The following is a 24,974-nucleotide window of genomic DNA, read 5'->3' on the forward strand; positions in this document are numbered from 1 at the left end:
ATAGGATCCTATTAGTTCAAATAAATATGTAAAATTTTTATTGAAGTGTAGTTGATTTACAATGTTAGTTTCAGGTGTACAGCAAAGTGATTCAGTTATACATACTTAGACACATTTTTTTTCTTTTCAGACTCTTCCATTATATGTTATTACAAGAAATTGAATATAGTTCCCTGTACTATGTAGTAGGCCCTTGTTGTTTATCTATTTTATATTTAGTAATGTGTATCTGTTAATCTCCAACCCCTAATTTATCTGTCCCATCCTTTCCCCTTTGGTAACCATAGTTTGTTTTCTATGTCCATGAGTCTGTTTTTGGTTTATAAACAGAATTTGAATCTTTTTTTAAGATTCAACATGTATGGTATCATATGATATTTGTCTTTGTCTGACTTACTTCACTCAATATAATCATCTCTACGTCCATCCATTTATAAATGCCTAGACAATTTCTGGAAGGAAACATAAGCAATGGTCCAGGACTGGGTATCCCTGAGGAGTGGGACTGGAACTGGAAATCTTGGGGGGGAGGAAACTTTCCACTTTCTGTCCTTCTGTGCTGCTTGATTTCTTTTTTTTTTACCAAGAGTATGTTATAATTTTTTTAAAAAGTATTAAATAAACAGATGGTTTGCTAAGAAGAAGAAAGAAGACGAAAAAGAAGAGGAGGACAAGGAGGAGGAAGCTACAAAAGCTTGTTTCTTTAAAACCTTCTTAAACTATTTAGAGCTCAAACTGACTGCTGATCCCAGTCCTGAGATCACCTCTTCTGCCCTGAAGGTAAGCCTGTCTTGCCCCAGAAAGGGAGAAGCCAGGTCTCTCTCTCAGTGTCTGACTCCAGATGGTTCTTCCGTGTACTCTGCTTTTTAGCAAAGAGTTTGTGTTTCAGTCTTAAGTAAGGAAACTCCAAGAAGACCAATATACCACTTTGCTGGAGGAACTCTGACAGTACACACTGGCATCCTTATGTGCATGCCAGGGGACTTCTTGAGCGCAGATCATGGCCAGTTGGGGGATTTGGTGTCAGTTTTGCATGGCTATGTCAAGTTTGTGGAAACTCTTCAACCTGTATACTTAAAACCTGTGCACTTCTCTGTATGTATATTATGCTTCAATAAAAAGCTTTTTAAAAATATGCATGCCTTTTGACCCAGCAATCCCAAGGAGGAAAAAAACAGAGCTGTGTGCCAAGTTGTACTTTTGAGGGTCTCTAGCTCATTGTTGTCATACTATGAAAGGCTGGGAATGACCTAAATTCCCAACAGTAGGAGTGGGTTAGAGAAAGACTGCGTCTGTCCACACAGTTCATCTCAGCCAACGCAAAGTAGTTGCTGAAGTGCAGTCGGCCCTCCCATGTCTGCGGGTTCTGCATCCATGAATGCAACTAACCACAGATGGAAAATATTCAGGGGGGAAAAACTTCCAGAAAATTCCAAAAAGCAAAACTTGGGTTTGTCATGCTGCCAACTATTTACGTAGCATTTACATTGTATTAGGTATTATAAGTAATCTAGAGATGATTTAAAGTATACGGGAAACCTAAGTGTCCATCAACAAATGAATGTATAAAGAAGATTGGGGGGTGGTATATATATAGCATTACATATATACAATGGAATACTATATATATACTATATATAGCATTATATATATAATGGAATACTACTCAGCCATAAAAAAGAATAAAATTTTGCCATTTGCAATAACATGGTTGGATCTGGAAGGTATTATACTTAGTGAAATAAGTCAGACAGAAAAAGATGAATACTGTCATTATCACTTATATGTGAAATCTAAAAATAAAACAAAGGAATGAATATAACAAAACAGAAACAGATTCACAGATATAGCAAACAATCTAGTGGATATCAGTGGAGAGAGGGAAGGTGGGAGGGACAAGATAGAGGTAGAGGATTAAGAGGTACAAACTATATTTTATAATAAATTTAAATGGAATGTAATCTAAATTTTTTTTAATTAAAAAAAATTAAGTATAAGGCAAAATGGCATTGGCTATATGCAAATGCTACACCATTTTATAGAAGGGATTTGAGCATCACAGGATTCTGGTATCCTGCATGGGGAGGGGGCAGTCCTGGAACCAAAATCCCAAGGACACTGAGGGGTGACTGCTTATGTGAGGCTGGAGCAAACAAGTTACAATAAGTCTCTGAATGGAAGGCAACAGGCTAACTAAGATGTTCAGGGCCATATTGTTCAGGGGGTGAGATTAAAGATTATGAGTTTTTTCTTCTCTGTGCTTTCCAGAACTTTCTAAGTTTTCTGAAATAAGCAGGCCTTACTTTTATAATTAGAAAAACACAATAAACTTTAGGTAAAACACTAACAAATAAAAGGCAGCAAAAGGAAACAAGAAAGAGGCTAGGCCCAGTGTTATAAAATAGTTGTTCTATCACAGGCACTGGGTGTGAGAACCACCTGGGGCTTGAATAGCGTGCATTTAAACCCCAGCCCATGCTGCTTGCAAGCAGTGTGACATTTGGCAAGTTCCTCAACCTCTCTGTGCTTCCAAATGGACTCTCCATCTATAAAGTGGAGATACTACTACCTCATAGGGCTTTTAGGAGGGGTAAATGAGTTAATATGTGTTAAGCCCTCAGAGCAGTGCCTGGCACAGTCCTGTAGGCCTGTTTGCCAGCACAAGGGGTAAAATTTGGATCTCATTGTTCTGGGGTGGGGCCAGGGAATCTGCATCTTTAACAAACTCCCCAGATGATTCTAATTCAGCAAGAAACACTGGAATGAAACCCACTACGATACTGCCATTATCTTTGGTGGCCCTAGAGTTATATGTAGGAAGGCTTGGGCACTAGGAGCTGTCTGAAGGGGATTTTCACTAAAGGAGATTACAAAGCCAGCTCTTTGCTCTCCCCCATTCAGCTGGGTCACCCCCAACCCTCCCCTACTACCACAGAGCCCCACCTGCATACTTCCTGCACCAGATGGGTAAGAAAGTGGGAATCAGCACCCTCTACAGACAAGTTTGGGTAATGCAAGGAGGAAAAGAGCATCTTGCTTGTATTTCTAGGATGGCAGACATATTGCCCCCTGGCAAAAGGGATTGAGGGATGGAGGAATTCTCTGTATCACAGGAGATAAGCAGCAACCACCTGGTGTCAGGACACATGGGTTCCAGCCCTGAATCTGATTAAATATAGCTGTGGGGAAATCACTTAAACTGTCTTTGCCTCACTTTGTTCATCTGTAAAGAATAACTGCCGTCATTTCTTGATAATCTCCCATGAACGTGTTGTGTCATATTTTTTATTTCATTTAATCTTTACCACCACCATCTTCTCCATCCTAGGGAGGAAATGGAGCCTCAGAGAGCTTAAGAGACTTGCCCAAAGTCACAAGGCTGGAAGGTGACAACAGCAGAATTCAAACACAGAGCCCTGCTTGTAACAGTTCCTACAGGGAATGAGGGCAGTGCTGATGTGAGATATGGCCAGGTTGGGCTCCAGCAAACCCTGCAGTTCTCCCTGACCCCCTGCCAATGCCCAGCTGAGGAGCAGCCCCAACCTGGGCCAGGACGAGTAAACCCTGAGATTCCTCTCCAGGCCTGGCAAGCCAGGCTGGGGAGTCACTCATCTGGCGGATGAACACTGACTTAGGTGGAGGCAGGCAGGAGGTACAGAGGAGAGGAGGGGGCTCCCTTGGACACTTAAAGGAGAAAAAAAAAAAAAAGGCCTGCAGCTCAAACAAGTATGTTCATGATTCATTTATCCTAACTTTCCTGGATAAATGTGGATTCCTCATGGGATCTGCTCCACCCCACGCCCAGAGGAATACTGCTGGAGCCCCAGCTTCGTGGCATCTCCACCAACTCTGCCCCTTGCCCCTTTGAAGGGAGCAGGGCTGACTTAGAGTCACATAACAAATGGAGACAGATAAGGCCTTTTCCGGGGGGAAGGTACAGCTCAGTGGTAGACAAGTGCTCAGCATGCACAAGGTCCTGGGTTCAATCCCCGGTACCTCCATTAAATAAATACATGAAAATAAACCAAATTACTCAATAAATGAAAATAAACCTCCCCCCACCAAAAACTCTGTCCTTTAAAAAAAAAAAAAGAGCAAAGAAAAGGCCTTTTCCACTCAGGGTCCCCTCTTCTCTCCCCATTACCATCCCTGCCCTCAGAAGGACTCTGCACAGGGAGATGCATCCTGTATTACATAAGACTTAGGGGTGAGGAATTGGGGCTGGAACCTGCAGCTCAGTGAAAACCTGCACCAATGACTCACCTGAGGTCAAGGGGATCCGTGGGTGGAAGTGTAGTCACCACTAAAGAAATAACCCAATGAGTATGAAATAACCCAATAATACTGATGATGTCTCCATTTTATAGCTGGAGAAATTGGGGCACAGAGAGACTAAGTAATTTGCTCAAGGTCACATTCCCAAGAAGTGGCTGTGGCAGACTGTATGTTCCAAAGATGGCCCCACCATCCCACAATATAGCCCCCATCCCACATGCCCTTCTCACCCGTGACATTAACACCCCTCCATTACGCGGTGGGGTATATGTTCCCTCCCCTTGGATCCATGTGGATCTGTGACTCTAGTGGACGTGCTGCTCCAGGGCCAGGTAAGAAAAGGCGAAATAGCTTCTGCCTGGCTCTTTCTTGCCCCTTAACCCAGCCAACAGGCTGTGAGGAAGCCCAAACTAGCACACAGTGGGGGCACCCCTGAACAGGAACCAAGGGAGCTGGCCCCAGAGCTGTGCTTCCGGCCACCTCACAGTGGTCCCTGCTGCGAGAGACGGTATAGAGGAGAGGTACAGAGCTTGGGTCTGGAGTCAGCTCTACCTTTGTATGTTCACTCATTCATCCATTCATCAAATGTTCATCTCATCCCTATTGTGTTTCAGGCTCTCTATTAGTGCTGAGAATATTTCAGGGAACAAGACAGACAAATCCCTGCTCCAGGGGGACTGATGGGTGGGAAGGTGGAGAATAAGAGAGGAATAACTTCACCCAGGTATTTACAGTAAGGTAATAGGATCCAAATAGGGTGGGTGGGGAGCCCTGTTTAGAGGACATGATCTGAGTCGGCCTCTCTGAAGGGGACACTATAAAGATACAATGGATGTAGCTTTGTGAAGAGCAGAGAGGACAGCAGCATGCGTCAAGAGCAGACCTGGATTCATGTCCTGGCTCCACTACTTACTAGCTGTGTGGCCTTGTGGAAGTGAAGCAGCCTCTCTGAGCCTCTACTTCCTCATAAGATGGGGATGCTTTCAGAACCCACCTTAGAGGATTGTTTTGAGGAGCCAAAGAGCTAATATGTATATCGTGTGAGTCCAGGGCCTGGCACAGGAAGAGCACCACAAATTTCACAGAGGCCAAGGCTGCCAGTGGGATGCCTGGAGTCCCAGAGACCATTCTGCTCCTGGTCAGAAACCATGCCGGGCATGGCTACAAAGAAAGAGAATATGGATGGTGGAGGTGGGGGAGGCTTCCCATTGCTGCACTGGTGCCCAAGCCACGGAGGATGGGTCAAGTGGATGGGGGTGCACACACTTCCCTGAAGCACGCTGACACATAGCCTGGCTTCCACCCACCCGCTGCAGCCCTCCTGACTCATCTCCTCAACTCAGGGTTCACCCACCCATCACTCTTGACTCAGAGCTTGAAGGATGTGGCTGGAGATTGGACTGGTTGTCCCTCCCCAGGGCCTACCCTCATGGCAGTGGGCACCCACACAGCCAGTGGGGGAGAAGCAACTTCCTCCAGGCAGAAAGAGGGAAAGGGACAGGGACAGGAATCCTGGAGAGAGGGCAGAGCTGGGGAGGGCAGAAGACTCAGGGGCCTCAAGGGCCAGGAAATCCTGCCCTTGAGGGTAAAATATCACCTGCCATCAGACAGGCACACCCTCGAGGACCCTGGAGAGCACCTGGTGGATAGCCAACACACATACCCAGGGAGAAGAACACGAATAAGCCAGAGAACATGACAATGCACCCAGAGACATGCTCAGAGGACCACAAGTAACCACCGGAGATGTGCAGACACTGATGCAGCAACATGCCCTGCAGGGACACACGCGCACAGAGGCGCACACACATACATACAGGTGTACCTTACTGTGCCTGACTGCCTGTTACTCCCCTCCAGCTCTTGCTCAGTACCAGTCGTCTAATTGGCAGGGTCCCCAGGTGCCCATGCCTGATGCCATCTGCTGACCCAGACCTGGCAGGTCCCAGCCAGCACCCAGCATGAGGCAGGAAGGAGGCGGACAGCCCTGGATCTGAACGAGGGAAGGGGGTGGGACACCAGCCGGCCCTGAGAGCAACCTGCAAGTCCAGAATCGGAGGCAGGTTTCAGGTTGAGTCCTGCAGAGCACAGTCCTTGCCTTGGTGTCCCACCTGCTGTGGGAGCCCCAAAGGCCATGTTGCCTCCTGAGCAGGTGGAGTGGAATCCCCTTATAACTTATCTGGAAGCCCTGAAGGGTTGTGGTAAACAGAGTTAAAAAAAAAAAAAAACAAAAACCAACACAAGTGCAGCATGGCAGACTAAAATCAGACATGAAGCAGAACTTCCCACCAGAGAGGTGCCAAAGCATTGTAAGAGGTGTGGGCAAGAAGAGAGTGTCATCTGGCTCTTTAAAAAAGGAGGAGATGGATAGCTTGGCATCACTGATTTTTTTTTATTATTACATATTTTATTTTATTTTATTTTTGTAGGGGGAAGTGATTAGTTTTACTTATTTATTTATTTTTAGAGGCAGTACTGAGGATTGAACCCAGGACCTTATGTATGCTAAGCAGGCACGCTATGACTTGAGCTATACCCCCTCCCACCTTGATTTTTTTTTTTTCTTTTTACTAAACTTACTAAAAACAAAAGGAGTCCCAAATTGCAGAGGTCAGGGGAGTCTTTAAATGACTAAAAACAGTGGCTGCTGCACCGGCCCAGCCTAGGCTGAATGTGACCTTGCCTGAAGGCAGAGGATGGACACCATGACCTTTGTATTGCCAGCCTGAACTGCCCCTGCACAAGCAAGAGGCAGCTGAATGCCTTCCCCACTGTACGACCTCCCCCTGAGGAGCGGAATGTTGCTCAGAGATGGGAAGGGGTAGGGAGACAAGGGCCACCGTGGTACCATGGCAACCAGACTTGGCGGATGCACATCCTCGACTTCTCCAGTCACCACTCACAATAGGACCCAAGTGTCTGCAGACAGTACCTCACCTGCCAAAGTGAGTAGTGGCCCAGGAGAGGCAGGTGTAGATGCATTGGGGTAAAGGAGAATGAAAGGGCTTATAGGTGCTGTACCCTGAAATATGATGCTTGCCCCAGTGCATGCCCTAGGACTCCCTAACTCATCCTCAACCACTGCAGTCTCTTCCCCCATACCACCCCATTGCTCTCCCACAGGCCCAGCCTGTTCCCACCACTGAGACACCTCCAGTCCCCAAGCACCAAGGCTGCCCGACTCACCCCACAACCCTCATTCCAACATCATTCTGGGCCACCCTCTGCCAACTTGCTCTCCCCTCCTTTCCTATTCTCCATTTTCTCTCCCCTCCCCACCCACCTGTCCTGTCCTCCCCACTGTCTGTAGCCCAGACCAGTGCCTGCGACCATCTGCCAGCTCCAAACGCCAGCATCCATCCTCTCGCCACTCTTCCCTCGAGCACCTGCTCCCCTCGCACCCTCTGCCCACCCCAGGGCTCCCATGTCCTCCAGGACACACAACCCAGGAAGAGGCACTTATGAGCAGCTGGTTCAGGGGCAGGGCATTGCTGGCTCCAGTTCACAGACAGCGAAACAGAACCGTTCAGAGGGTCTGGGAGACTGGCCACAGCTGCAGGAGGAACTGACCAGGCCAGGCTTCTGGCCCTTAAGCCCCAGACTCTCTGACCAGGAAGGGGGGTCTTTAGAGGTCACCTAAACCAGCCTCCTCCTCTACTTGTGAATGAATATCTGAGCCACCTAGAATATGCTGTGTTCCCAAGTATATGGAGCCTTCGCTGTGGACCCATTGCCATGTTCAAAAATTTAGTAAATATCGTATTTAACACCCACAACCAGAATAGGAAATTGAGGCTCAGAGAAGATAGGTACTTTGCCCAAGGCCACGCAGCGTCGGACAATTTAGTGCGCACTTCAAACCTTCTCAGCCCCACCTTACTCCAGCAACAACCAGTTCCCCTCAGGCTTCAAACAGCAGCTTTCAATGCCACGTGGCAAGGCTTCATCAAGGACCAAGCGGGCCTTCTGTGAAGCCGCAGTGTGTGACGCCCACACGAACCCCCAAGGATGGGACAGCTGATGGATGAACACTTCCCTGTTTCTCTCCCCAACAGGGCAGATAATGCTCCTCAGGGAACCACCCAGGACAGAGCAGGCGTAATGATGAAAAGGATGCTTGCTCATGCTTCCTTCTTTTTTCATTCCTTCATGCCCCTTGCCTCCACCCTTGTTTCCAAGTAAACCTCTCCGGTTCTGCTTTGGAGGAATACTGGTGGAGACACAGCGGGTGAGTCATGGAGCTGCAATTCGACCAGGTCTGAGTGACAACAGAGCCTTCACGCTCAACCATCATGCTCTGCTGTGCCACCATCCATGCCAGGGTCCCCTTCCCTCAAGGTTTGAGTCATTCTGAACCAGAGTGGCTCAGCCACACTTGATGCAGACAAGGTGATAGGAAAGAGGGAGAGGAGGGTGTGAGGGTGCTGGCAGCAGGAATGTCATCTTCTTTGGAACCGAGGCCACCTCCAGACAAACTGCATCAACACCCTGGGCTACGCAGGCTGAGCAGGAGTCCCAGAGAGACGTGCCCTGGCCCTGCGCAAGTTTAGCATCTGCCTCTGCTCAGAAACTTGGCGACTCCAAGTCCCCCATTCCATGCCATCTCCTCACACCCCACCCCACCCCCACTCCTCAAGATCTTAAAAGGGAGAGGGACCTAACGTAGCTTCCAGAAGCCAGAGCAGCCAGATATAGCAGATGCTCACTCTGCTAGACTCAGAAAACTCAACACACATGCTTGGAGGCAAGGGCAGAGCCTCCTCCAACTCCTGCCCAAGTGGCAAAGATGTGCTGGGACTTTCCTGGGGGAAATCACTGCTGGGGACCTCAGATGCCCTGAGTCACTCCCAGCCTACCAGCCCCAGGCAGCTGTGCAAGCTCTCTGTTTACTCCTCATCCTGCAGTAGGAAGAAGGGGGGAAGGGAGTGCCTTCTCCCCTCTCCATGGGAAACTGAGGCCCATGGGGCTTGAGGGACAGCCCCAGGGTCACAAAGCATGAAAAGAACCGGAGAGCTGTGGTACCCAGCCCAGGACAACCCTATAATTCCCTATGAAGGCTGCTCTGATGGGGGCCACTCAACAGAGGCAGATCCCAACATTCAGAGCCCAAACCCCACTTGCATATAAATGCCCTTTGGTTTGTTAAGAAGGGTGTAGAAGGAGCCATAGAAAACAGATGAGGAGAAAGAAGGATGTCCCCCCACAACCAGCCCCCAGGTCCAGATATGCTGTATGCCCTGGATCCCCACCCAGAGCAGGCACCCCCACACTCATCCACCCAGGGCCTCCAGAAATGAGCATCAGGCTGAAGACTGGTCCTGCCCTAAAGGTCCACCAAGGCCTCTCAGACAGCGCCCCATCGTACCAGCTCCCCTCCCTGCAACAGGCACAGGTTGGAGTGAGGATGGGATGGGGTTTACGCCCTCTGCCCTCTCGGAAAAAAACAGACCAACCCAGCCTAGCTACAGGGTCCTCCTGGGGGTCCACCTGTAAACATTTCACCTCTGACCTCCACCTCAATCAGCTTCTCCAGCCAGGCTTTGACAGGGGCTGAGCAACAGCTCACTTACGCGTACACACCCCATACATGATGTGTGTGCGCCATGCCCCACCCGCATGGATTTCTGAGGACAGTCACCCCACCTCCCAAATACAACCCATTACGCGGGACTGACTGCTCCGTGGAATCGCAGCACGGGGCTCACTCTCGTCCACACGGGCTGATTTCTCTTTGCAAACAAATGCAGTTACACTCACAACATATACCCTAATTCCACGTTCAGTGCCACCCTGGACTCGCGTCTTGATTCCGGCTGACTACGGGATTACCACCCAGCCCGGAACCCGCTAACCTTCTGTGACGCCAGCTCCAGGGGCTCACTCCACGACGTGGAGTGAATGGCAACAGTCAGCCGCCGCGGTTCTCCCCGCCTGTGCGCCCGCATTGGCGGCGTCCCCCGTCTCCATCCGGCCGCAAGCCCCCTCCTCCTCGGCGGCGGGTAGCCCTGGCCGCCCGCCCCGCCGCGTGCACCGTCACCGCGACGCGCACGCGCGCACCCCGGCCTCCGCTCGCCCGGCACAAAACAGGCCCCCCGCCCGCCGCCGCCGCCGCCGCCGCCGCCGCCGCCGCCGCCGCCACTGCCACTGCCCGGACACCTGGCCGGCCCGCCCCAGCCGCCGGAGCCTCACACTTGCCTCCAGAAAGCCCGCGCCCTGCGGAGGCGGGGCGCTCCTGCCACTCCACGCGACGCCGCTGCAAGGGTCCTCTCCCTGGTCTCAGCGGTGCCCACCGGGCTCGCCCAGCACCGCTGCGGGAAAATGGGGGAGATGGAGGGGCGGGCATGCGGGGCGGGAGAGGGCGCAGGGACGAAATGGGGGAGGGGAGCAGGGACGGCGGGTCCGGGGCGCGGCGCCCCCGTGGGATGCTCGCGTCACCGCCGCCAGGGGACTGCCCGAGGCGGCTCCTCGGGAACAAAGGCGCGGGGCGGGGCAGGCGCGCCCAAGGGACCAGGGAATGGAGGAGGGGGCAACCCATCTGCCACAGAAGTTCCTGGAGGACGGGGCCCCCAAGCCAGTGGGGAAGGGAGGTGCGGAAAGATCTGCGGGTTCCTGGTCTACTGAGGAAGACACTGGGGCTCTCGTCAGCTCTGCGTGAGTGGGACTGCGGAGGGGGTACAGTGCTTTCTGGACTTGGAAGTGGCAGGCCTCAGGGACTGCCAGAGCCCTTGAAATTGACCCTGCCTTGGACCTAGGAGCCTGGAGCTTTCATTCATTAACGACAGACATCCTCCCAGCTTCTGCCAAATCAAGGATCCTGAAATTGAAAGGGTTGAAGGCAGGAAGGGTGGGTGCCCTAGGGAGCCTTTGGGATGCTTGAGTCTCTTCCTCCTTAACCTCCAAAGGAGGGCAGCCTCTGAATATGGCTTGCACACCTCAGTGGTGGGAAGCTCACTCCCTCAGGGGACAGCCCACGCTGTACTCAGGCAACTCTAAATGCTAGAAAGCGCTTCCTTTAATTGCACAGAAATCAGCCTCCCTTCCATCTGTTGGCCAGGGCCTCAATCTGCTCTGGCCACAATGATGTTCTGCTTCTAGAACATAGGTAGGGCCTTGTAACTGCTCTTCCCCCTCCATCTCCTGTGCCCCTTCCCCGGCATTTATTCAATACCCCTCACCAGCAGCTTCTCCATATGGTTGCCCCCTTGTGTTCTTCAGGACTCAGCTCAAATGTCACCTGCTCAGAGAGGACATCTACCTCTTCCAACGTCCCCACACACCCACTGGTCACTCTTTATCTGTTGCCCTGTTTTAGTTTGTTCAGCACTCTGATTATCTCAGGAAATTTTCTTGCCTATGTCTCTGTAGCCTTTCCCTCTAGAACGTGTGCACCATGGAGGCAGGACCCTTGTCTTCCTTAAGACAAGACACTATAACCCCAGGGCCTGACGGGAGAGGGTGGAAGGAAGAAAGGAAGGCAGGTGGCCAGCCCACCCTCCAAGTCCCTACAGCAGCCTGGCCCATCACCTCAAATCACAACCCACTCAGCCACTCAAGGGTATCATCTGGCACAGTTTTAGCAGGAGGACGTGCTCAATCTCTGTCCACAACGTAAATGAGGAAATGACGGAACATTCCTCTTTGTCTGAGACTCAAAATTGCAGGACCTTCCCTCCCCAGCTCTAGACTCTCTTCCCTGAGCTCTTGCAGCCCCAAGATGCAAGCATTTTCTTAAAACATGGAGCCAAGCTGCTAGTCAGCTAGAACCTGTCAGATAGCTGTTTGCATCGCTCTATTGCCCAGGTACAGACAGGATTGGAGGCCAAAACAGACTTCTCCTTTATTTTTCTTTTTTTTTCAAATGGAATTAACTGGGGATTGAACACAGGACCTCATGCATGGTTCTACCACTGAGCTACACACACCTCTTTATTTCTATTAAACTGTACCATCTAGACTTGGACCTGGAACCCAGCCTCCAGGGCACTTACGGTCCAACTCTGCCACCTTGCCCATTGGGCAATGTCACCAGCATGCTGTCCACATCCTCCCTCCCCAAGTCGCTCATGAACAGATTCAGTAAGGACAGCGCACTCATCAGCCTCCCAAGATGTGCCACCCCCCCCCCCCCAGCCCACATTCCTCTGTGTCACCTGCAAGGCTTGGATGTGAAGACAAGAACAATTCTTGCTGAAACTCAGAACTACTGTCTCCCGCTTTACCACCCCCAGCCTTCCTTCTAGTCTAGAAAACTAATCAGAAAATCAAATCAGCTCCCTCCAGCAGGATGGCTTCTCAGGGAATTCACTCACTGCTGCTGATCCTCTACCTCTTCCTTTTCTAAGTGCCCTCAAACCATCTCTTTAATCATAGACCCTGAAACCTGACCAGGACTGATGCTAAGCTCACTTATTTATGATTTGTGGACTTATTTCCCCTCTATAAAGATAAAAATTACCTTCACCATCTCCCATTTTGGGGCACATGTCTTATTCTCTGAGAGGCAGTGTGCGTAGTGGTTTTGAGCACTGCCACTTACTCTGTGCCTCAGCTTTGTCATCTGAAAAATGGGGAAAACACTAGTACCTAGATCATAGCATTGATACTAAGATTAATTCAAGTTATGCCTGCAAAGCATTTATAACATGACACATAATAAACACACATAAGAAGTTAGTACTACTTTTGTGATATAAGAGTAATAGTTAATTTTTTGAGTGCTTAGTCACGGAGCTATGGCAGCCTCCTCTTCGAGGCCCCCAGGATGTAGCCTTCCCAAAAGCTGAAGTTATTTCAAATGGCTTCATCCTCTTTTATGATTGCTTCCTTCACCCACAGACTCAGCCAGGCTCCTGTGACTCTGAAGAGCATTCTTGTTCTTTGGCTCAAAAGAGGTTAGCCGCAGGCCACCTGCATGAGCAGAGGTCTCACCCTCCTCTTCTTTTCTTGCTGTTATCTTGGGCAGGTGCAGCTAGCCACTCTCAGTCTTGGGGCAAGCCTCCCTTCTAGCCTTTCTACATTTGTCCTTCACCTGGTACGTCTATAATGAGCTCCTTCTCTGGGCTAGGACCCCGGGCTGCGGCAGGGAGCAAGATGGAAAAGCCCTGCCCTCATAGAGCTCACATTCCAGGGAAGCCACAGACAATGAACAAATAAGCAAATAAGATAATGTCAGGTAGTGGTGAGAGCTTTTAAGGAAAGGAAAGGAGGTGAGGGAGAAGCTGCCTTATGTCAGATGGCACTTGGCCCACGATAGGGCTTTGCATGCTGCCTGAAACTAATTCTGATCGTGTGCCCTTCATGTCAGTCTCACTAGTGTGCTCCCAGGGCAGCCTCCTTCTCTGCCCCTGCAAGCATTCACAACTGGACACTCAGAATCACATGGCTGCACCCTTCCTGATACTCTTGCCTCAAGCTCTAGGGGGTTTTCATTCAGTCTTTTCTCTCAGTTATTTGAAATCTACCCTCTGGAGTTAAGGGCTCTGGTCTGACCTCCCATTTCCTGAATACCAAGAGTTCCCAGGTGGCCCGAGTCTCCTTTCCTGGGGTTCCTGTCACTTCCACATCATCATTCAATTAATTCTTCCTCTTTGGGCAGAACTGGATCCAAGGTACCTATTCCCCCGACTGCTTCCTGTACCTTCTGAAATTGTCACTGGGATACGAGGGAGCAGATGCACTGCCCTTAGCTGAATAGGACTCCTGGCAGATGTCTAGGAAAGTAAAGTCTCCCATCACTTCTGAACCTTACTCCTGGGGCCAGTCTGGAAGCTGCAGTAAGAGCATCATCCCTGTTCTCTAGCTGGCCAGCACACGGTGTACCCCCCAATGCCATCACTTCCATCTTCCTGTATTCAGCTACCCCTGGGAAGAAAAACCTGTTCATCCTTGGCATCAAGGGTCCTGCTAATTAAATCTTTCTTTCCTTCCTTTCTTTCTTTTTTCTTTCTTCCTTCCTTTCTTTCTCTCTTTTTTTCTTTCTTGTTTTGTTTTTCTTTGGGTCCTGCTAATTTAGAAGCTGGTGTAAAGAGGTTCTGATGGGGAAAATGGGAAGAAAGGTCAGAGTCTTGTCTAGCAGAAGCCTTGGAAAGGGATGTGGCAGCAGCAGGGCTCCCAGGATACCTCCACTGAGGCTGCTAACACTGGTCATGTCTGTCCACAGTGTGGAGGAAGGGTGGGCAGGAAGGAGCCTGGGAGCAGGAATCTGAGTGCCCCTCACTCGGACAGCTGGGTTCTCTGGTATTGTAGAGCAGAGAAACAAGGAAGGAAGGGCTGGCTCTACCCAGGTCAAATTTGCCCAAGAAATTTGCCAGCCAATCTCCCTCTTAAAGAGGAACCAGCTGATGATTTCCAGGCATCATTTCACTTGAGAGTCATGATCTTCCTGACTGAAGGCAGGGAAAATATGGTCACACCCATTTTACAGAAGAGAAAGAGAGGCAGTGAGTGGCCTCAAATCACTCAGTGCATTCTAGGCTGGACAAGCACCCCAGCTGACAAGCTCAAGGACCCTAAGAGGCCTGACTCTCCACTGTGAGTTTAGGGACCAGTGTGGGGCTGGCTGAGTAAGTACCACCTGGAGGGGCCTGGACGCTGACCAAAGGGCAGTGGGTCCCTTACCTGGAGGGAGACTCAAGGTCGGCCCGGCTGAGAATGCGATGCTGCTGCGGGCTGTAGAGCCACTGGAAGGCTGTCAGTGTCCTCTCCTCGATTCTGAACCGCCCTTCCTGCACATACCTGTGGGCAAGACAGGAGAGAGTGAGGAGGTGGGCCAGCAGGGCTCTGCATGGCACCTTTGGGGAGTTGGCCCTGCTTGGTAGAAAATGACAGATGAGAGGTACCTGTCCCCACATACCCCCTCAACTCATCTGCCAGAAAGCCCTGTTTCCGGAGGGCCACAGTTAGAATTCCTTGAAGAAGAGGCAGCTACAGGGAGCAGGTTTCAACTCAATAGGTGGAAAAACTTTCTAAAAGTGAGTTGTCTGAAGTTGAAGGGAGTCAGTTGGAAGGGGTGAGCTCTCTGTCACCAGAGGTGTGTAAGCAGAGGCTGGGCAGGGGAGTCAAGTATCAGACAAGAGTTCATTCTCTAAGCCCCTTACAGGAGTGAGACACTGGACTTCTCGATTTCACAGCAGGAGAAAGGCTGCTCTGGAGTGGAGGTCATGGGTCAGATGCCAAGATTAGATCTTCCAGAACCTCAAGGGTCACTCACAGGGTCCCAGTCACCCTCTGGATTGACAACCAGCCCAGAGCAAGGATCATAATGTCATTTGCAGCAACATGGATGGACCTAGAGATGATCATACTAAATGAAGTCAGTCAGAGGAAAACAAATATCATATGATATCACTGACGTGGAATCTAAAAAATTGACACAATCCCATCCCATTCTACGAGTTTCTATGCCTTTCCCCATCCTTGGGCTCCTCAGGACTCAGCCAGGAATGACATGCTCTGGCCATCTCTGAGGGATAAACTGACATCAGTTGCCTCTGAAGAGAACTGAGTGGCTGGGGAGCACTCTAACTGCTTTAGTGCTTTAGGAATTTGAACCGTGTAAATATGTGTTCAAAAAATAAATACCTTTTTTTTTTTTAATTTGAGAACTCTGTTGATCATAAAATCTTAGGTCACGAGAACCAGAAAAACTCCAAAAGTTCACTCATCTGGTCCAGTGGCTTCATTCTACAGATGAGGACAAGGCCCAGAGTGGGCACAGGGTTTGCCCAAAGATGCTGGCAGAGCCACGGCCTGGTAATGATGCCTCCTCACTCCCAGGCTGACAGACCACAAATAGGGCTGTCCTTGACCCCTCTGTCACCTGACACATACAGGCCCCCAGGCTGAGGGAGGAGTAGGCTCACTCAGGAGCCATCCCCACCCAAATCCTCTCCCTACTCAGCACCCACCCCTGCCACTGAGTGGACCACAAACAACCTCAACCACAAGAACCACCTCCACCTCCTTGCCCCAGCCACCCCTCCCCTCCCCAACTCCCCTCCCCCAGAGGCAGGTGGAAGGGACTGCCCTCCACTCTTTGCAGGTGCCCTGACTTGGATTCCACAACCCAGGTTTAGATGAGTGATTTTTCCACTGTGAGCCCTGGATTCCTCATCTGCAACTCTGGGAAGGGTTGTTGAGAGGATTAAATGAGATCATGCTAGGGAAGCTCCTGTCACATGGACCTCATTATCGCCTTCCCTCGCCACCGTCCTCATCAGTCCTCACCAGTCATGGGCTTTGCCTGCTTCACCGATGACAGACACACTCACTCCTTGCACTCTCTCCTCCAAGCCTCACTGCAAATCCCTCAGAACTGGATGATCCCATTTTAGAGATGAGGAAGAAGAGGCTCAGGGGAGGGAATTGAACTTGCCCAAGGTCATACACATTCGGGAAGCAGCAAAGGCAGGCTTTCTTTGCACCTTCAGCCCCTGGTGTCTGGTCCCTTCTGGACACAAGAACACATCCTCTCCTGCCTGCTTACCAGCCCCCACTTCCCAACATAGATCTTGTCAGCTCCTCCACTGCCCAAAAAGGTTAGTGGCTTCCCACCACTTGTCAAATGTGCTCCGAACTGCTCAACTGAGAGGTGCAATTCTTCTCCACTTTGCTCTCCTTCAGCATTTCCAACCATTACATGCCCAACCCCCACCACACTCAATTCACGCATACTGACCCCTGCATTCCCGATCTGTTTGTCCTTCTCCAAACATGCCCTGCCTTTTCTTACCTGGGAGCCTTTGCCCAGGCTGTGTTCTGATCTCAGCCGCCCGCCCTCCCTCCATTGCATCCTGCCCTCCTGGGCCCCAACTGCTCAAACCACATCACCTCTAAGAATCCATCCCCAGCTCCTCCCAGAGGCAGCATCCGAAATGGCTCCAAGGTTCCAGGGATGTTTTGTTTTTTGTTTGTTTGTTTTTAATCTTGATCACAGCGTTGCTCTCTGCCTGCCTGTACATGAGTTATTTATGTGCCTGTCTGTCTCCTGGCTAGAGTGCAAAGACTGTCTGATCATCCCTGAAATCCCTGCAACACCCTCACCCAGCCCCCTGATCGACTGAGCCAGGCTGCCACAAAAAATCACAACAGCCAGTGATCAACTCCCTATGTGCTTGGGAAGCTTCTTCCACTGAATGCTCTGACACAGATTATCTCCATTAATGAATCCAATTTATGAATCTAGAAAGTGTATTTGCTGCATTGGACCTTATCGAATACAGGGGAAAACAGACCACCCATCCCCAGATATCTTCCCTATTATCCTGTCTTGTACCTAAAATTCTACTGAACAGCACATTGAAGGAGATTAAATACTGTAGAGGATCAACCTCGTAAGCCACTCTCAGCCAAGAACCAGCTTCTCAGATTATCCCTGCAAGAGTAGGAGTTAAGACCTGGACATAGTCAGGGACATTTTGAAAGAAACAAGAAGAAAAGAGGAAGGGTAGGAGCTGCTCATAGAAAGAGACCCCCGGTTGTAGGGGCGGGTGACAACTCCAGAAGGATGCAACCCATCACCCAAAGAGAGAAGGGTCAGGCACTTTACAAGTTATACCTATTCTTCCCTTTGAACACTGGGGTAGTTCAGGCAGGCATTGAAACCTGAAACTTGAAAACATTTTGCTAAGTGAAAGAGGCTAGTCACAAAGGACCACATACTGTATGATTCCATTTATATAAAATGATGTCCAGAATAAGCAAATCCATAGAGAGAAAAAGTAGATTAGTGGTTGCTTAAGTCTAGGGGAGGGTGGGGTGGGAGGAAATGATGGAAGGGACTGCAAAAAACTATGAGATTGTTTTGGGGGATGATGAAAATGTTCTAAAATTGATTAAGGTGATGTTTGCACAACCCTGTGAATATATTCCCATTGAATTTTACACTTTGGGTAAGTTGTGTGGTACATGAATTCTATTTCAATAAGGCTGTCATTAAAAATAAATAAATATCTAACTGTGCATACTGATATAAATGAATGATTGTATAATTAAATCAAGGGGGAGGAAAGAGACAAGTCTTGTGTGCAGAAGAATTCCAAACAATTTATGTAACTACTCTGCCCTCAAGGAGGTGGACCACAGCTCCATTCTGCTTAGACATGGGCTTCACAGAGTAACTTCCTTCCAAAGAGTACACTACGGAAAGGGGGAGGGGAGTAACTTTACAGAAGAGAAGGCTGACAAACACTATCTCAGCCAGGTGATCCAGGTCGGCATCAACAGTGCTAAGCCATGTTGATAGTATGTACCCTCGATATGATGTGAAGACACTGGCATTCTATCCCTGTGGTCTTCCTCCCCGAAACTCACAACCCCAATCTAATAATGAGAAAAACATCAGACAAATCCCAGTTGAGGGACATTCTACAAAATATGACCAATACTCTTCAAAACTGTCCAGGTCATCAAAAACAAGTCAAGTCTGAGAAACTTACAGCCAAGAGGACTAATTACATTAATTACTAAATGTAATGTGGTATACAGGTGGAACCCTATAACAGAAAAAGGATATAAATCTGAATAACCTATGGACCTTTGTTAATAATAATACATCAATATTGGTTCATTATTATAATGAACGTACCAGACTAAACGTAAGATGCTAATCACAAGGGAAACCGGGTGTGGTATATATAGGAATTCTCTGTACTATCATCTCAATTTTTCTGTAAATCTAAAACTGTTCTAAAATATAAAATTTATTTAAAAAAATTAAAAAGACTAATCTCCATGATAAAGACCTCTTATAGATCAATTTGAAAAATGTATATGAGCAAATCAACAGGGATAAAAATGACAAAGGAAATGAGTAGTTTACAAAAATAGAAACATAAATGACAGATAAACATTTAAAAAACAACTTCTCTTACAAGTAAAGAAATGAAAATTAAAACAACAATGAAAAACCATTTTTCACCCATGACATGCGCCAAGATTTAAGTTCGTTAATTACCCGTGTGAGCAAAGTTGTGGGGAAGGTGGCAACTCACACATCACTGGAGATAATATAAAATGGTACAATTTCTTTGGAGATCAACTTGGAAGTATCTTTCACAATGTGCACGTTTTTACTCTGCAATATCACTTTGGAAAATATATCCAACCACCATATTTGCACATGTTTGCATGGGTATAGGTTTACTGCAGAGATGTTTGTAATATCAAAATATTCAAACTTCCCTAAAAAGTCATCATTAGAGACTAGATAAGGAAATTATGGTCCAACTCACAATGCAATACTTTACAGTCAGCAAAAAGAATGTTCTGGAGCCCTCTACACTGCTTTTCAAGTACTCACACAGCCTTAGCCTCTAGCCTCTGTGGGTTGCTTCTCCCAGATCTGAGCTCCACCATCAGAAACTGGGCAGGGCCCAGCACAGGCCCTTAGACATAATGGGAATGCTAAAAAAAATCATACATGTTTAATAATTTGAGCTGATGAACCCAACCAAATTCTAGTTTCATTTTTGGCACTTTATGGAGAGTTTGGAAGAGAAACCTCCAAAGCAAGAGCCATTCTAAAAGAATTAAGTACATATCAGATGTATTTGTTGTCCAGTGAATATTCACCACCCTCTCTTCCACTCAAAATTTTGTGGTTTGGGTGGAGCTAACCCCCCCCCAGTTCCCATGGTGAGCACATGACCCAGCCTGGCCAATGAGAGTATTCCATCCCCTTGGCCACACTGATTGGCTGAGGGATGGCCATGGGACCCAAAATAGGCCAATGAGATGACATTCTGAAACTTTGGCAGAAATCACTGAGAAAGGTAAGCTCTCTTTCCAGGAGAGATGCTCACCTAGAGAGCTGCCTGCAGCTGCTGAGAGCCACCTTACCACCACAAGGGAATTAAAAATGGAACAGAGGAAAGCAACAGGGCAAAGAGTGTGGCCATTACCTGAATCCATTTGTGCCTGAAACATGGAAATTTCCTGGTAAACCAATCAATTCCCTTTTTCTCTTAAGCCAACTTGAACTGAGCAAACTGACTCAATCCTGGAACTAGGGCCCAGCCAAGGCTGACCATGCTGGGAAAGTGCCGTGGAGTTCAGAGGGTGTCTTGCCCTCAAGAGTGCTCCCTATCGGGCTATCTGACCACTCAAGTCATGTCTTCAGGATCTTCTCAGAGCAATGGGCTTTTTCACCCAGGAGTGAAAGGTGATCCAAAACCTAATTGAGGTATTAACAATGATTTATGCTTCATCATGGCCAGCCCAAAATCCAACTCAGCCAGGCAGCATCAGGCAGAGAGAGTTAGAGCAGGAATCCAAGCTCTGCCCCTTTAACACTCTTCCTGTTTCCTCCTCCATGAAGTGAGGGAAGGAATCAAACTGAGCAAACTCATCTGGGAGGTCCTGGGGTGGTGCCTCTTTTCCAGCGAGAAGGCACTAAATAACTCCCCACCAGCTCTTGGGGCTTTATCTGAAGAATGACTCCACTGCTAAATAATAATTTTGATTATTTGGACTTTGATTCTTAGCACCCTGGAAGGGTGGGGCTGAGCAGGCTGGAAACCCATTGACACCCTCCTGCTCTGACATGCTGAGATATTTTTAACAACGTGAACTTAGATGTGTGGCCAAGCCCTGTGTTCAGGAAATAAGCAAAGCAGAAGAGGAGTTAAGCTCCTGGGGAAGTCCTGAGTTCAAACTCTGACCCTATTACTTGCTTGCTGGGTGACCTTGATTAACTTTCCTTCTCTGAGCCTCAGTTTCCTCATCTATACGACGGAAGTGCTAAAACCTTCCTCTGAGTATCCCTGTGAAGAGTAACTGAATTAATGCCTGACTATGGTAGACACAGTAGGAAGTGCTCTGGAAACCAGGTTGCTATTATTGATATTATTGTTGTTATTTGTATGCAGGCTACAGAATGTACCTGGTGAGAAGTGTCCTGGAATGCTACTTCAGAGATGCCCCTGGTCCTGGTGTGGGTGAGATGCTTTGAGATGTGGAGAAGTCCCAGCCAGGCATTCTACTTTGATTCTTGGAGAACTTCCAGGGCAGGGGTGGGCTGAGCAGGCTGCCCTGCATGCTAAGTCCCACCAAGCAGAGTCAGGCCCCTGGCTGAAGCAGCCCTGAACATTCGGACATCGGGGACATGGGCCCAACCCAGGTGACTGACTCCTCTGAGATGTGTATGAAACCCTCTAGCCCGCAGTCTCGCAACCTGACACCAGCAGCTCTGATTTCCCGGCCTGGGCAGGGCTGCGGTAGGGGTTGTGGCAATCACCCACCTACACCGGGACCTCTTCCCTCACCTCCTAGGCCCCCTTCCCAAAGACCCCAACCCCGAAGTGCCTACCCCCGCGGGTACGAGGTTAGGTGGACTGGGGCATCTCCTTGAACAGGAGTTGAGAATTGTAGGTTGTGCCTTCTCGGGGCCAAAGTCTGTGGCCCGACCCCGAGCATCAGAAGGAATGGGGGTAGGCGGAGGCGCCCCATTGTACAAAGAAAAAACTAAGGTCAGGGAAAAGGTTAGTCGGGTAAACCGGCGATGAGTCTGAGGAAAACCGGGGTCCCTCCAAAGCCTGCCGTCAGGGACAAGGTCGAGGGTCCCAGCGAAGATCTTTCTGGAGAGCCACAAAGACCCGCCTGGGGACGCCGCATGGATGACCAGGCGTCCAAGCGCCTCTCAAACCCGGCCCCGCCGCCACAGCTCGAGAAGAAACTTCGGGCCAGCGCCCCTTCTCCTTCGCGCGCCCGGCCGGGCCTCACGCGCCGGGCGTACGAATTCGCGCCCGCACCAGGCCCGCGCCCCCCGGTGCCCACTCACCAGCGCACCAGCTGCCAGCGTTTCTCTCCTGGCGCCCGGCGGCCCGCCATGCCTCCCGGGCGGCGCCCACTCGCTGACCGCTGCGGGCCGCACGGCGGAGGCGGCTCCGGCAGCCGCAGGCCAGTGCTGAGGGCGCGCTCGGCGGCGCGGGGTCCGGCGGGAGGGGCGGGCACAAAGCGCCAAGCGATTCGGCCGGAGTACAGCAGGTGCAGCCGGGCCGTGCGCATCCCCCCGGGGCGGCTGCCAGCCCCGCCCCTGGAGCGGGCCGGGGCTGGGTCAGCGCGCTGCTAGCCGCTAGCCCAGACCGCAGCCTGTCCCCTCACTGCCTTCACTCCCGTCCTGCCTGCCCAGCAGCACAGCACAGCCCGTTCTTTTTGGAGCACTGAGTGAGGAGTCACTTTCTCCAAGTTCTACTGTGATGGAAACCTGACTTCCTGAGTGACTGGAGGGGATTCGCTTAATCCCGCTGTGCCTTACTCCCTTAAAACACCTGTTTCTACCTACCCCGAAAGTTATGTGTAAAAAGAAATTAAACTACGCCTCGTGCCTTAAATAAAAACTGATGGTCCGTACAGATTATTAAAACTATTTTAAGGTGACAGTAATTCAAACAGTATGGCATTGGCCCAGCATGCTGCCCAACCAGGCCTTCGACATTCTTTCACCCTAGGACGTTAATTTGAGTTGAGCAGAGACCATCTGGCCTATGGCGTCATGGGAGTGTGCATCTCGAGCCTGGTTCAAAGGACCTGAGTTTTAGAAATGTTTATCAATATAGAGATTGTCTGCACATTGCACAGTGTCCTCCCAATCCACCTACCTCCCAATCCACCTAACACACCCTTTGCAGGAGAGAAGCTTATGCAGAGAGGAGAAAAACTGGGTCCCACTGTAGAGCCCCTGGGAGCTTACCTTCCCCATGGGGCCTGTGGGCCCATGCCCAGGAACACTGGAAAAGTTTCCAGGGGAATCCAAATGCTACTGACAGCTCTCATTATATCCATAGGCACCCTCCCCTTTTGTTTTATGTTCAACAAAAATCAAGATTACCGAAATCCTGAGAATCCTCATCTAGCTTTCCACTAGTCTCAACTAAAGAAGTGACCGGAGATATCCCAGAGCTCCACGCGGTGGAGGCCCTTCTGCCGCCACAGCCATTGAAGCGCAGCCTCCTTGCGCTACCTCGTGGCCCTGGGCCTCAACAAGAGCCACCAGGAGACCAGGAAACGTGCGTGAGCCGAGGCACAGCCACCACCACGGGCGCCTCACCAAACGCACCAAATTCGTGCACGCGTGATCTGGGAGGTGCGCGGCTTCGCCCTTTATGGGCGGCGGGCCATGGAGGAGCTGCTCAAGGTCTCCAAGGACAAGCGGGCCCTCAAGTTCATCAAGAAAAAGGTGGGGACACACATCTGCACCAAGACAAAGAGAGAGGAGCTGAGCAACATCCTGGCCGCCATGAGGGAAGAGGCAGCTGAGAAGGACTGAGCTTCCTCCCCTCTGTGAGTGATAAAAACCTTTTCAAAAAAAAAGTGACAGGAAGCAATAGGGGAAGAACTTAACCAACACAGAAGCATCATCTAAAAGAAAACAGGGAAGAAGATACAGAGAAGACAGGTTGGCAGCTTGCCTTTGACCTTTAAGTGTAGTGTCTAGCATGAGGCTAGCAATTGCCTTTGACTATCCTTTCTTTAAGCTTCCCCAACATAATTAACAAAAAAACTGAGGAAACAGAATAGAAGGTGTGGAAATATATCCAAACTTGTGTATGTGTAATATAAGTATTTTATACATATTAGTGAGGGATATGGTGATGGGACAATTAGCCATTTACAGGAAGGGGAAAAACAAGTCCCTATTTCACATCACAAAATATTTTTCAGATGAATTATAAGTGTAAGTGTATAAATATATATAAAGGACTAGAAAAAATACATAGGTCATATTAAAATAGGGATGTATTTTTTTGAGCTTGGCGTCAATGACAGAAGCCATACAGGAAGAGATTAATGGATTTGACTAAAATAACAAATACTTAACCTTAGCACATCACAAAAGCACAATAAGCAAAATTAAAAGGCAAATGTCAAACTGGTTTAAAATACACATATCTGGGGGGCGGGAGGGTATAGCTCAGTGGTAGAGCACACACTTAGAATGCACAAGGTCCTAGGTTCAATCCCAGTACCTTCATTAAAAAAAAATAATAAAATAAAATATACATATCTTTATTTGTACTTCCATATTCATAGCAGTGTTATCCACAATAGCAAAGGGGTGGGAGCAACCCAAGTATCTGCTGATGGGTTAATGGATAAGCAAAATGTGACATATACATATGATGCAATATTATTCAGCCTTAAGAAGGAAAGAAATTCTGACACATGCTACAACATGGATGAACCTTGAAGATACGCTAAGTAAAATAAATAAGTCACAAAAGAACAATACTGTGTGATTCCAACTATATAAGTTACCTAGCGTAGTCAATACTATAAAGACAGGAAGTAGAATGGTAGTTGTCACGGTCTAGTGGTGGGGAAGGAAAAATGGTGAGTTACTGTTTAATGGACACAGCGTTTTAGCTTTGCAAGATGAAAAGAATTCTAGAAATGTATAGTGGTGATGGCTGCACAACATGAATGTACTTAATGCCACTGAACTGTACATTTAAAAAGAGTTAAGGAGAAAGGGTATAGCTCAGTGGTAGGGCACAAGCTTAACATGCACAAGGTCCTGGGTTCGATCCCCAGTACTTCCATTAAAATAAACAAACAAACAAACAAACAAACCTAATTACCTCCCCTCCAAAAAAACATTTTTTTAAGTTAAGAGAGCAAACTTCATGTTAAGTGTATTTTCCTACAATAAAAAATTAAAATGTTGAAAGTTTTTATTATAAAGGATATAATAAACACTCCTA

General features: G+C 49.0%; 1 protein-coding gene and 1 pseudogene across 2 annotated transcripts in view; one reads left to right on the forward strand and one right to left on the reverse strand.

Moving 5' to 3' along the window:
- RAP1GAP2 (RAP1 GTPase activating protein 2) overlaps positions 1-22,151 on the reverse strand; it is a 176,994-nt gene extending 154,843 nt beyond the window's left edge. The window contains exons 1-2 of one of the 2 annotated variants that reach the window (XM_032457437.1): positions 22,052-22,151; positions 14,893-15,009 (exon numbers count right to left, since the gene is read on the reverse strand). In XM_032457437.1, the coding sequence (XP_032313328.1) occupies positions 14,893-15,009; positions 22,052-22,101 (167 nt within the window). In that variant the 5' untranslated portion in view covers positions 22,102-22,151. Of the gene's footprint in view, positions 1-10,127; positions 10,226-14,892; positions 15,010-22,051 lie in introns of those variants that run through there. The other variant, XM_014559558.2, reaches the window with a different exon arrangement.
- On the forward strand, positions 22,100-23,544 carry LOC102513665 (annotated as a pseudogene).
- Positions 23,545-24,974: the final 1,430 nt, after the last annotated feature.

Source organism: Camelus ferus, chromosome 16 (assembly GCF_009834535.1).
Source record: "Camelus ferus isolate YT-003-E chromosome 16, BCGSAC_Cfer_1.0, whole genome shotgun sequence".
Taxonomy (NCBI): Eukaryota; Metazoa; Chordata; class Mammalia; order Artiodactyla; family Camelidae; genus Camelus; species Camelus ferus.